This window comes from Xiphophorus hellerii, chromosome 11, assembly GCF_003331165.1.
Source record: "Xiphophorus hellerii strain 12219 chromosome 11, Xiphophorus_hellerii-4.1, whole genome shotgun sequence".
NCBI classification, from domain to species: domain Eukaryota; kingdom Metazoa; phylum Chordata; class Actinopteri; order Cyprinodontiformes; family Poeciliidae; genus Xiphophorus; species Xiphophorus hellerii.
This window is the reverse complement of record NC_045682.1, coordinates 18,429,990-18,443,761: the sequence shown is the minus strand read 5'-3', so window position 1 is coordinate 18,443,761 and position 13,772 is coordinate 18,429,990. Positions and strand designations below refer to the sequence as shown.

The 13,772-nt window shown below is 40.3% G+C and overlaps 1 protein-coding gene across 1 annotated transcript; it reads left to right on the top strand.

Moving 5' to 3' along the window:
• The first annotated feature begins 1,912 nt into the window (after window positions 1-1,912).
• ca4a (carbonic anhydrase IV a) lies at window positions 1,913-11,287 on the top strand. The gene is made up of 8 exons (XM_032577114.1): window positions 1,913-2,171; window positions 7,653-7,697; window positions 8,389-8,553; window positions 8,622-8,767; window positions 8,861-8,953; window positions 9,043-9,109; window positions 9,195-9,358; window positions 9,448-11,287. The coding sequence occupies exons 1-8, from the start codon at window positions 2,036-2,038 to the stop codon at window positions 9,625-9,627; spliced, it is 996 nt and encodes a 331-aa protein (XP_032433005.1). The 5' UTR covers window positions 1,913-2,035; the 3' UTR covers window positions 9,628-11,287.
• Window positions 11,288-13,772: the final 2,485 nt, after the last annotated feature.

The following is a 13,772-nucleotide window of genomic DNA, read 5'->3' as shown; positions in this document are numbered from 1 at the left end:
GTTATTCAAACTATTTGGTTTGAATAACTTCAATAATCATTTAGCTTCAGCCTAAAGATTTTTTTTTCTAATGGTTTTGATCCCTTTAAGGGCCTACATGATTGATTCATGAATCATGACTCAATGATTCATGAGTCATGAATCATGAATCATGATGAGTCATGATTCATGAGTCATGACTCATCATGACTCATCATGACTCATCATGATGAGTACTGTACTGCGTACAGTCGCAGTACTTCGTACCTCTAAAAGATTTGGGGATACGCAGTAAAGAATCAGTGAGTGTACCTGCAGCCGTGTTGCACCCACTAATCAACCGTGACTGATTAGTTTTTCTAGAACAGTCTAAAACACGACTTAATCAGTTAATAAATAGCTTCTTTTTTTTTCTCATTTCATATTGTTTCGGAACTGTTCGTGCTTTGCTAGAGCAGGGCTGCAATACGTCGATCTCGACAAAACGTTTGTAACTTTATTAAAGAACAGCAGCAACAACAAAAATCAACAAAACGTGTTCAAATGAATGACCCAACAAAAATAATAATCTCAGTAATTATTATTTCAACAAGGTGTCGCGCAATTCTGTGCGTTTGGGCTCCATTACCTAAAAAATAAAAAGACGACTGTTTTTTTTTTTTTTACTAGCGAAGCAGAAGTTTAAAATTAGCTCATCGACCACTGCTGTGTTCATGAAAGCGCTTATTATTAATAAATGCAAAATAAATATCAAGCCTGGATGTTAACGTAATCTCTGCTCGGCTTGCGGGGCGCAGGCGGTTGCCACGGCAACGGGTGTGCTAAAAAAATGACAAAAAGAGAGAGAGAGAGTAAAAAGGTAGGAGTGGTTTTGAGTTGATCACCTTTTCAGGTTATTTTACCTTTGTTTACCTTTGCTTTGGCGCGTTACGGCCGCTGTAGTTTCTGAAAGTTCAATTAACGACAAAATTGGACTAATTACCTCATTAGTTTGCGAGCATACGTCATTCACAACATAGCCTACATCAAACACGGTCAATATGTTTCATTAAGTATTTAACAAACAAATGGCTTCTACCGCGAAAATTATGTGAAATTAAATTCACTGTCTAATATTTTAAAACATAGTTTGGTGCTCTCTGGCACCTTGAGAGGATTTTCCTCCATCTGCTATTTATTTAGTGGAAATATTGATAAACATTATGTTATCATTATGTATAATCAACATCATTATGTTGATTATACATAATGATAACATAATGTTCTCATTATGTTATCTCCAAAGTGATCAACTTTTTCAACCGTTATAGCTCCACTGTTGAAAATGAGGCTCTAATATTCACAAATTACATTGAAACAAATTCCAGTCCAACATCTGGTTTGAGGTGTTTCCTCTGCAACCTGTTGGAGGAAAAATATCCCAACTTCAGAAGATGTGGCTTTAACCTAACAGAGCTCCGTGGTTCCTCAGTATGAGAGTCAGGGTGAGGAGGCGCCATGTTAGGGAGACGAAGTGGAAGCTGCAGGATCTTCAGAACAAGCAGGTCATGATGCTATAGGCCTACTGATTATCCCTCTGTCTGGACACACGATCAATACCAGTTTAAAAGCTAAAATGAATGGTTATATGCCAGACATGGAAAACTGGGATGCTCTCCATGCCATGACGTCCAGAATTTAGGTCTCATGGCATCTCCAAGGTGTCAATATTGCAGCCAGTAATGTGAGGGGAAAATGGCTCAATTTTGTATTTTGTAGAGCTACCCAGCTTTATATATATATAGTTTTACATTCATCACCCGGTCATGATTAAGTCTTTCTGATTTCATCACAGATCATCAGGAAGCTGCTTGACTCAACCAGTAACTATTGCGTTCTCTTTTCTCTTTTCGGCTCCCTCTCTCACCGTTGGCCCATTGATAGGGCCCCTGTGACTCGGACTCTGATCACTGCAGAGAGGCGATACCCGAAAAGGAGGAGGCGCCACGCATTCTTCCTTTCCTTTGGTTGTGTGGTGATAGATCAGCATAAGGACCCCCACCGCCCGCCCTGAGGAATGCGATCGCATCGGAGGGAATCGAATCATTGTGTCGCTTTCTCTCGGCTCATTCAGAGACGCTCCAACATGCAGCAGCTGATGATGATTCCCGTTCTGCTGGCATCCTTCTGCACGGTGTGCGCCGGAGCAGGAGGTAGGTCCATACACCTGATTTCATTCATTTGCGTAAAACAGGACTTGAAGGACTAAATCAAGGGACAGTTGAGAAAGTTTTTTTTTTTATTAATAATGCTCATGATCATTTTCTGTACTCACTTATTTCTGATGTTAACTGTACTAGGACAGAGAGATGTGTGCACCTGTCTTTGCTGTTGTTTTAGTGAGACCGTAGAATAAGATTGTTTTTGGTTCCACGCTTAAATATTCTCTAATTCCACAAAGACAGAAGAGAGGGAGAGAGATGATTAAAAATTTAAATACGAGGCGCATGATAGATCGCTCCTCGGATAAAATTACCAGGAACCGACCGGGACAGCCGCACCTGCCCCGTCCGTCACACTGGACAAGGCTCTCCAAAGCGCGGCCAACATTCACACCTTACTGCGTCCTGAACTGATTGCGAGCTGCGTGGGAGAGCAGGAGAGGGGTCCCTGCACCCCACTTTACCCTTACCCTTACCCTCAGCCACAAAGTCCCCCGGTGAGGCGGAGACGCATGCTGTGATTCCGTCCATTTGCCCGTGAGGACGTCGGACACCGTCCTCTCTGGTGGCGCACCTGCTCGGTTCCGCGCGGAGTCGGTTTGTGACAGATTGGGGGAGACCATTTGCCGCATAGATCCGCGTCGTGCGCGACGATCGTGTCTCCAAATAAACAGCGACGGGTCGCAAAAGGGGCTCGTTTGCACTCTAAAACGTAGCTGGATCGAAATCGCTCGGAGCGACAAAATTACGCATGAAGAACGGCAGTCAGATCAGATTGCGCAGACGACTCCAAGTGTCAGACCGATTCCCATGTGAAGAGCTGAGGGTCATTAAGGAGCTAATTAGCCTCTCTGCAGCCCACAGGGTGTCCGTCACCCCACACTGAGCCGCTCTGCGACCTCCGGGGCTTTGCGCATAAAAGGCGCAGCAGCGCTCTCCAGATTTTACGTGTCATTTTCCGCTATTAAAGATGCGCCAACTTGGCCAAAGTTGCAGTCATTTACATTTTTGCGATGTTTTTAATGGGGCAGAATGAAAAGGGGGCGTTTAAGCCACGCAAGAATCCCAAAGCTGTGAATGAATACAGATCAGACTCACTGTTGGAGCTCCAGATATTTGCACTGAGACATTAAACACAGAGAACAGTGATAGTCCAGCTAATAGCAACCATTTCAGAAGACGACAGTAAAGAATGCAATAGCATTTACGCTAAATTATCACAAATAATTGACGTAGCGTCTTACAAACAACATTCATTTCCATCTAACGTTTGAGATTTTGTCACATCGTGCCGTCAAGAATATATTTAGTTAGGATTTCATGTGAAAGATCAGCAGAAAGTTTAGACAGAAGTGGAAGGAAAATGACCAGTGGTGCTTTTCAAAAATATGTTACCAAGAAATATCTGACAGCTGACAAGACTGTGAGGGAGGGAAATAATCAAAGGTTCATTTTTTGACAATATGTAGACAGCAGCTACATGTTGTCATTTTGCCTGAATGTAGGCAGAGCCCCACAACACAAACCAATGTCTAAAATTTAAATTCAGACATTATCAAATAAGCTAATAACAGTTTAAATAGGATAGAACAATCATACCACCAAAAGGTTATTAATAGTTGTAAACATGTATTCATGCTCTGATTAAATAACAACAAACAAGATTAAAATAAAAATAAAAATTGAAAACAAAACAACAAAAATAGTGAGTCCAACCCACTGTTTTTGTAGTTTGCATCAGTCACAGAATATTATTAACACAATCGACTGACAATTTAATCTAGATAAATTCCTAACCATTAATATGCGTTACATGTAGAAGAATAGAAAAAGTATCCCCACAGTATGATGCTGCCACCAACATGTTTGTTCAAGAGGATGGTGTGTTCAGTTTGAGGTGCAGTGTTGGTTTTCCACCGCATAGTGTTTGACATGTAGACCCAAAAACACACAACTTGAGTCTTGAGTGTCCTCTATGTGTGTGTTTGCTTAAGTTCTGCTTAATCCGATGTTCTGTCGATGTCATGCAGGTGAAGGTTGTGTTTTAGCTGCGTCTCTATTGCGCAGATTTCCGCCAGAACGAAGCGATTGCATCGACAGCTCCGTTAATGTCCACCATTCATTCAGAAACGCGTGTCTGTGTGCGCGCGTGGGAGCAGCGGCTAGATCCGCGTCGCGCGCCCAACACATCGGCTTTGAAATGCTGCGTTTGTGCTCACATTTTTCAGATCTGACCAGACTCGAGCGTGTTTGTTTTCTTCTCGCTGGCTTCAGATCCACTGAAACCCGCTCACAGCACTGTTCCCGCTGCTCTCGGAAAAGACCGCCCATTGGTCCGGGCTGGAGCGGACCGACGTCTGATTGGATAATGAAGGCCAGGAAATATGTTTAATTAAAAAAAAAGGCATTTTGCAACGGAAGAGGGTTGGAGATTACTTAATAATGATCCAACGCCTGATTAGTAATAGTGGTGTACAATTCTCCTTCTGACAAATAGATTTCCTGTATTTGTAGATCTGGGTATTTAGAAAAATGAAGTATTTAAGAATTAAAAAGTGAAAGACTTAAAAAGCGTGACTTTTAATAATAGATTAATACATTGGGCGCTTCTTTTTGTTTTACACCTATTCTTTTCACCACTGATGGACTGGTATTAGCCTAGTAGCGCACATCAAACAACATATTGTGGAATATCTCTGATTACATAATACATTCATGCAGGGGTGGGAATTAGCATCCGCCACTGGCTAAATGCGGGTAAAAGTGGCTTGTAAATTGGACCAACGCACCCGCCGTCGTGGCAGGTTGACAATTTGAACAGGAAAAAAAAAAAAAGGTGCATTCAGTTTGAACTTCTGTCCAGACCCAGGAAGGAGTGGCTGACTGGACTGCAGACTGATGCGCATACTGTATATGGGACGGACGTAGGCTGTTATAATTTAACAAAAAATATATCAAATATCATTTTTATCCACCGCGGCAGCCCATTGGTTGATCTCATTGACGGACATTGGGCTGATCCAATGAAATCCCTCAGTCCTCCTTGGCCCGCCCCTCCCCACCGAAGTTATAAATAGCTCCATTTCAGCTAACGGTTCCGAGAAAAGTGAGCAGAAAAGTTACGACGACTAAAGCTAAAAAGCGCGTAAGGCCATTCAGAAAAATATGTCAAACTAATCGATATGTTAATTACCACACAGTTACAGTAAAGGCGGGGAGGTAGAGAAGCTAACGCGAGTGGGTGGGAGGGGGTGTAAAATACAATAGGTAGAATACAGTAGGTAGAATACAGTAGGTAGAATACAGTAGGTAAAATACAGTAGGTAGAATACAGTAGGTAGAATACAGTAGGTAGAATACAGTAGGTAAAATACAGTAGGTAGAATACAGTAGGTAAAATACAGTAGGTAGAATACAGTAGGTAGAATACAGTAGGTAAAATACAGTAGGTAGAATACAGTAGTTTCCCAGAAAAAACGGGAGACTTCACAGGTATGGGGATAACACAGGAATGATGACGGCCCGTGGAATGATTAATGAACACGTTTTGAGAGGAATAATTGTGAATTTCAACAGAAAACGTAATAAGTAAGGAACAACAAATAGAACAGTTAGAAAACAGCTATTGATACCATTTATGTTTAAAAATTACTAGACACATCTTCAGTAAACACTATCTCGGGGAGTTGTATCCAAAATGTGAAAATGTTCAACATAGAAATGATTGCAAGAATGTTTGGGCTGTGTAGCTAAAGTTTGCTGTTAGTAATTCCTTCAAGTGAACTTATTGCACTACACCTCTTTTAAGATATCCATGTTTTGTTATGTTAAATTAGTTTTGTATTTTACATATGTATGGTAAACTAATTGTCAGTAAATTGGTTTTCATAGAGTTAAGAATAAATCATGTATTTTATGTCCTTTGCTGGTACTGGTGGGGTTTGTAATTGGAAAAAAAAAACTGGAGAACATTTTTAATTTCCACCCCTGCATTCATGTAAGTCTTAAAACATATTTATCTTCATTTTTTACAGGAGCTCCATACAGTTTCACCAGCAGTGAGATTTTGTCCTCTTTAAAGCTGTTAGCCCTTTGTCCGTTTTAAGCTAGCTTTAGTAACCAGCTAAGGTAATGGTAGTCCTCCATTTTCCTTATTACAGCCAATTTATACATTCCTCAGGCAACAAAACCAGCAAAAACAAACCCTCAGCTTGACTCTGCCGCCACTAAGCTTGACAACTGATATAGCATTCTTACATTTTAAAGCTTCCCCGTGACTGCTGGAAGTTTTCTTCCTGTCATTGTGGGATTTTTGTTTTGTCTCCCCTAGCTATACCAATGTGCTCAATTTGGCTTTCCAATGTGGTTTGTTTTAAATTTCAGTCAAGTTTTAATTTTGGAGCTTGACTGGACCGCATCAACTTTTTCCTCGAACCAAGAACTAAAATGTCGATAGTCGACCATCAACGACTATCAACAAATATTATCAAGTGAACAATAATCTTTTTATGGCAACTCGTAAGTTCTATAAATACCATCCCACTCTGACATTATGAGATCTATCAGCTCTGTTTGTAGTTAACATATCTTTGAAGACCTCACACAGCTGTGGGTGTTTTCACATTTACCTGCAGACAGTGTTGGAGATTAATTACGGCCCTTTAATCCGCTCAGCATCCAGCCTGTAGTGACTAAAAGTAATTAGAAATTTCTGAGTTTGCAAGATGTCCCTCCATCGCCCCCATCAGTGCCCAAATGTATGTAAATCCTGTAAGACTGATTCTTTAATACATTTTTTAAAAAATTATCACAGAAATGAGCATCTTCTAATGTTATGTGGTAGATTTTTCCTCTAAAAATATTTGACCCTGAGGTTTTGCATATTTTCAACATCTTAGCAGAAACAAAACTACTCAGGATGACAGAGGAACCAAGCATTGAAGTCCTAAACAGTTTGCTCCAAGAAGGAGACCCTCCCCATTATTCTTCAGTCTAATATTATATTTTTATAAATATTTGATTTCTCACATATTTTTCTCAGAGCAAAGGAGGAAACATACAAACTAGTAGCAAATTACTAATAAACAGTTTGGGGTGGAGCTCTCTGATAAGGCTGAAAGATAAAGCGACAACTGTTTATTGAATAGGATCACAATTCCTGGTAATTAGGAAACTTTCTTTACAGTATAAATAACAGGAGCATACATCCACAAGGACAATACCCTGTTTGCAGAAGCAAAGCAAAATAAACCGGTTATATGAGGCGATAGTTTTTTATGTGCATAAAATCCTCCTGGACTTCTGCCAGGCGACACGCCAACATAAAAAACTTTCTTTTCAGTTCTGACAGAAAGCTGCAGCTTATTGATGTCAGTCAGAGGTGAACGGGACTGACATGCAGATGGCTTGCGTTGTTCACCGCGGAAAAATAAACGCAAACGTTTGGTAAATAAACGATTGATTCTGTTTCAGGCTGGTGCTACCACAGCCAGTCAACCTGCGATCATCCGTGCAGCGGTGAGTTTTTTTCAGAAGTTAAGGTAAAATTATGACTGTTTAACTGTTTAACATGTTTAGAATTTGGTTAGGACTTGTATATATCAGGCAAAAAAAGTACACAGATCCTCATATCTATCAGACATTTGTAAATAAAGTATTGAAACATGTTTTTAAACAGTAGGTTTAAACAAATGTTAAAACTGAGGTGATTTTTTATTATTCCATTGAATTTCTTCAGACTATTCTTGTCATGTTAAGATCATTTGGCAAGATTCTGACTCTAACATGGTTACAATAATATCACAAGCTAAGGAAAACAACAAAAAAAAGCCTATAATTAACCTTTAATATGGATGATTAAGATAAAAAAGCAGTATTAAAATCATTATAGCCTAAATCTAAACCATAACAATGATTTCCTGCTTATATCAATCTGTCCTCTATGAATGTTTATTTTTTTTGGAACTGACTTTTGCCCTGTTATAAGCATATTAATGAAATAAGAAAAATGGATCCACATGATCATCATTACAAAAGTCAAACTAATTTATTGCTTAATGAAATGCAGAGAAAAACAAAGGACTAGTTGATCATCCCTGTGGTACTCCTAATCTGATGGTCCTGGAACAAATGCAGATTGAAAATTGATCGTCATCTCCTCAAACATCTCTACAGCAATAAGTCATCACTGGTATTCCTCATGTTTCAGTACCAGAGAAGTGGACCGTTGGCAACGAGGACTGTGGAGGAAAATCCCAGTCACCCGTCAACATCGTCACCAGGAAGGCAGTGAGAGATGAGCGTCTGACCCCGCTTGAGTTCAAAAACTACCAGCACACCTTCAAAATTGTTATGACCAACACCGGCCACTCGGGTGAGCGCAACATCAAGTGACCTTTGAAAGCTTTGAAGGTGTTTGTGCTCACACTGTGTCTACTCCAGTTCAGGTTAATATTCCTATAATCAGCGCCATCTCGGGCGGAGACTTGTCGACCACATACAAGGCTGTGCAGTTACACATGCACTGGGGCAAAGATGGCGGGCCCGGCTCTGAACACACCATCGACGGGGAGCAGTACCCCATGGAGGTAAAAGACCACCAGATATATGTATAAAACCCTACCTTGGACATCAGCTGAACTATGAACTTTACATTGACGGCAGTAAACTTCCTTTTTCAGTTGCACATCGTTCACATGAAGAACAAGTATGCTGACCTGGCAACAGCCCTGAGAGATCCAAAAGGGGTTGCAGTTCTTGGGTTTTTCTATGAGGTACTTTTTCTTAACCCTCATTTATAGTTTGCTCACATTTTTTTCACAACAGTAAGACACTTGTCACATGTCTTTCTGTTTGTGTTAAGGTATCCAAGAGTCCAAACCGAATGTATGACACCATCATAAAGGGGGTGCAAAGTGTCGCATCAAAAAGTAGGAGTTGAAAGTTTCTGCATGTAATTCCAAACCTTGGTTGCGCAAAGCCGTGCGGCTAACATGGTGGTGTTTGTGTTTTCAGATGTGAGCTTCTCTCTGCCCTCCATTTCCCTGGCACAGCTGATCCCTCCTGAGCAGAAACTGACTTCCTACTACCGCTACCAGGGTTCCCTGACCACCCCGCCGTGTTCCGAGTCTGTGGTCTGGACTGTGTTCGAAACCCCTATCCCTCTGAGCATGGACCAGGTTAGAATAAGAAATTATATCTTAACAAACACTTTTGAGTCTTTTTCCCCAATCTGCAGCTCTACATTTGCATCAATCTTCTCTTGCAGATGAAAGCTTTCTCCATGGTCCAGTTCCACGACAACAAGTCGATGGTGAACAACTTCAGGCCAGTCCAGCCCCTCAACGGCCGGCTGGTGTACCACTCAGGAGGTGCCGCGCTGTTGGTCAGCTCTGCCCTCCTTGCAACTGCCCTCACAACGGCACTGGGGCTGTCCCAGCCCAACTAAAAAGCGAGTCATCCCACGCTGCACTGCGACATCAATAAGACCCAACTGATCTGCGCCAGTCCTCTGCTGAGACTCTTGCTTCCAACGTAGTTCTGACACGTTTGCAAAAGACAATGGACCACGTCGTAGTGTAGGGATCGCTCAAATGGTGTTTCCCCCCTTGTGACCCAAATGACAGAGGTGTGTTAGAAACGCCTCAAGGAAGGTGACGTAAGGGTTCAATCGGCATCCATGCATGTGTAGTGAAGTATTATTTCTTATTTAAGCCTCATGAATGTGCCATAAATCAAGTTACTGGGCAGTCTACATGGGTAATCAAACTCAACACCAAATCTTCTCTTTGGACTGGATTTTGATTTTCTCTTTGAATATCTGTACTGAGAACCAGTGCACACCTTGGTTGCACAAAGCCAATATTGACGGGTGTACTGAGCACACACACGCACCACACACACACACACACGCCCACACACACTCGCTCTCTTTTCACAACTTTAGTTTTCATGTTAACTCATCCACCTTGTCCAATGTCAGGTAAATTTAGTATCTGTTAATACCAGTGTGAGTTGCCAATGGTTTATGGGTCAGCCCCATGACTTGGCACATGATGTATTGTTATTAACGGAGCATGTGAAAGGGATGGAGTTATAGATAGCAGGACTGAGTCGATAAAAAAAAAAACTGCAATTCAAAGCCAGACGTCAAAGGAGAATGCAGTTCTCATAAAGTACAGCAGATCACATCTCTACAGCCGGGTCAAGGCTTCTCAGACCGGTCAGCAGCTCTGTTCTGAAAGTGCATGTGGGGGAGGTCTTGTTGTAGCTCACCAGAAACCATGAAGAACAGCTGCATGAAGTTCTGAAAGTGGCAGACTCCCTCCCTACAGAGTCACTTGGGGGCAAAGACATGGATGCAAACATTCTAGAGTCGAAGATAGTGCCAGTCCGCTATTAAAGAGGGATCGCAGCCACACAACCAAGGTTTTTTTTTTATTTGTAGAGTTAGTTTTTATACACATCATTTTTGAAGAGCATGACTCTGCATGCTGTGATGTTCCAGATGTTTGAGATAAACCACCTGCCTGCTGGAAGTGGGCTTCCCAAATTCACAAAGTGTTTTTCCAGAACAGGCGCTTCAATTTCACAGGAGCTTGTTTTTCAAAACCTCAATCGTTTCCATGACTAGTATTACCGGCATTCGGATGTATGAATAATTGTTGACAATGAGTCGCACCCTGCTCAGCTCTATTTTGTTGTTGTTGGTTTTTGTTTGTTTGTTTGTTTTTTAAGAAAACTTTGCTATGTATAGAGAGGAATATGTGCAATTTGGCAGCAAAAACTGTTGTTACAGTGAGGAAGGATAATCTGTATTTTCCATTGCTTCAGAAAAAATCCAGTTATATTTCTATGAGGTGTCATTTTACACATGTATTTATGTACTGAGTGTGCATATTAAGAGATGAGATGCACAGTTATTGTTATTTATGTATTGCAACATTCATATAGAATGCAAAACTATATACGAAGCTTGAAACGGTTTATGATCAATAAAGTTTACTTGTACTCTTGAAATGTTTGAGACTCCAGGTTGTAATGCTTGAAAGTGTCATAGAAAAATAGAATGTCACTGTTGAATAATAAACTATATGCCTTTTTAAAGACGCTGGCTTCTGTTTGCATGACCACAAATCGAGCAGTCAGGTCTCAGCTCTGCATTACCTCAAGTGGTATTTTGTTGTCAGATTTGCTACAATAAGGAGCTGAATTTGCCCTTAGAAGTAACATAATTAGTTAATAACAATTCACTACTCTGGGATTTAATCACACATTTGCTAACCTACATCGTCCCGCCTAGCAGGCTAGAAAAGGAAAAATGTGATAATAGAAGTTGCCAGAAAGCTCTTGTTAACATTGGAGAAAGTGTAAATGCTCACATGTCTAGAGGGACAATCGGCTCTCTAGTAGTAATTATTAATAGTTTTTACATTCAATAAATGTGGCTTACATGGAAAAGCAGCAGGACCAAAGAGATAATTGAAAGGAATTTCAATTATAAAATTGAAATATTCAATTTTAATATTGAAAAATATTCCATATGCGATAAGCCATGAAGAAGACTCATGAAGAATTTGAATTAATATGAGTTACAACAACATTTAATTTCCCTTTGGTATCAATAAAATATTTTTTGAACAAAAAGGAAAAAAGGTTAACACCAAAATGTAACTTTCGCTGCGTATATGGCACAAACCTAAGCTTTTCTTCAACAGAGACAGGGAGGGTGTTTTCACACATGATAGTTTGGTTGACTCCACTCGATTGGGGACCGAAATCGCAAACATCTGTTTCATTGTCAGCCAATGCAGTTTGCTTTCACACTGTACTTTGTCAAGCGAACCAAACCCTTGGAAAAACCTGTTGCGCCCCTTCCTCTCGTCACCTGTGGTGGCGCTGCAACAGGAACCACCGAAGGAAACGACAGAAAAACCTCTAAAGAAGAATTGAGCGCAGCGTTCTTCGTCATGAAATGAAAACAAAATGGAGAGCAGTCATCAGCGCCATAGAGAGAGAGACACTGGCGTCACATTTTAGCGGTTGTAGGATTTCTCTTTTGTCGTTGGTAAGAGACTACAAGCTATTTCTCCTTTGTTTTGGTTGGATCTACCCTGAATGCTCGGACTGTATAGACAAATGAATTAGAGTTTGATTAAGGCGGACTAAATGTTTGGTGTGAATGCACCCAGAGAGCTAAATACAGGACAATCTTAGAAGAAATCCTGTTAGCGGCAGTGAAAGGCCGTCACAGTTCCTAAATATATAACCAGCGCTACGAGCCAGAGCTACAATAAAATGGTTTAGGTCAAGGCATGGTCGAGTGTTAAAATGTCAATCTCCAGTTTTAAAAGTAATTGAAAATCTGTGGGAGATTCGATTTATGTTCAGCGATGCTTTGTAATGTAACGCAATGTTCGTTGAGACCGAATGGACACTGAAGGAGGTTTGGGAATCTGAAGTCCTTGTGAGAAATTGCTTGAACTTCTTGTCTTCCTTTTATTAGATAGATGACAAATGAACAACAGACTGCAGCTCAAGCACTGGAAAACACTTTATTTAGCTGCAACTAACTTTTGTAAAATGGCTCGCAACACGCTTTCTATTTTGCATTCCCTCCTCCCGTCATGCTAACTAACCCCCAGCGCCATCTTTAGGGAGTTACAAGACTTTTATTGATCAAACACGAGCAGTCCTTCAAGAGACCACATACAAAAAGTAAAAGCCTCCTTCATTCTTTTGCAGAGATTTCAGATTCTTGTAGAGTCATGAATATCTGGCAGTGTGCTTGTGATCTTTTCGCTAACAGGAGACTAGTCACATCAGACCCTGAATGGAAAATGTCACAGAAGTTAAAAAAGTTTTACACATAAAAATGTGAATATTATAAATTCTTCCTGAGTCGATATATTGTTGGCCCAGTTTTTAGGTGGATGTTTCTACCAGATTTGCACATATATTTTTGAAAAACAGGAAAGGTCACATCACCAATTTGACTCTATTTCAGATACTTAAAACAAAACAACGAAATAAAACAACAAATTATCTATCTTGACTGATATGAAACTGTGATGTTGTGATGTTTTTCAGCCATATTGCCCAGCCGTATATATACCACAAATTCAAGTGATGGTCTCATCTTATCTCAACACTTTCTTCCACATGTTTGCCTTGTGGCCTTCATGGCTTCCTCAAATAGGAATTGTGTTCTTCTTGCCATATTTCCATAAAGACCAGATTTGAGAAGTACACACCTAATAGTTGTTTTTTTTTTTCCTACAATGAGACGTGGATCTCTGCATCTTTCTCATTGATCTGTTTTCTTCGTTCATTGGTCTTTGTGATGCTGTTATTGCTCTCTTGACAAACATGAGGCCTTTCAAGAGCAGCTGGAATTATATGGAGATTAAATGACACAAAGGTGTACTCTATTTTATGTTTTGGTGACCTCTGAAGGTTCATTTTGATTTTATTAAAGGATAATAATACAAATAATACATGCTTCAATTTTCAGACTTTTATCTAAAAAAAAACCCATGTAATCCTTTTCTTGACAACTTATTAAACCTTTGAAAAAATACTTAATGTAACTTC

Coding starts and splice junctions, on each gene's coding strand:
- ca4a (XM_032577114.1), top strand. CDS start 2,036: ATGCGATCGCATCGGAGGGAATCGAATCATTGTGTCGCTTTCTCTCGG. Junction 8,554..8,621: donor GACCAACACCGGCCACTCGG/GTGAGCGCAACA, acceptor TGTCTACTCCAG/TTCAGGTTAATATTCCTATA. Junction 9,110..9,194: donor GCAAAGTGTCGCATCAAAAA/GTAGGAGTTGAA, acceptor TTGTGTTTTCAG/ATGTGAGCTTCTCTCTGCCC.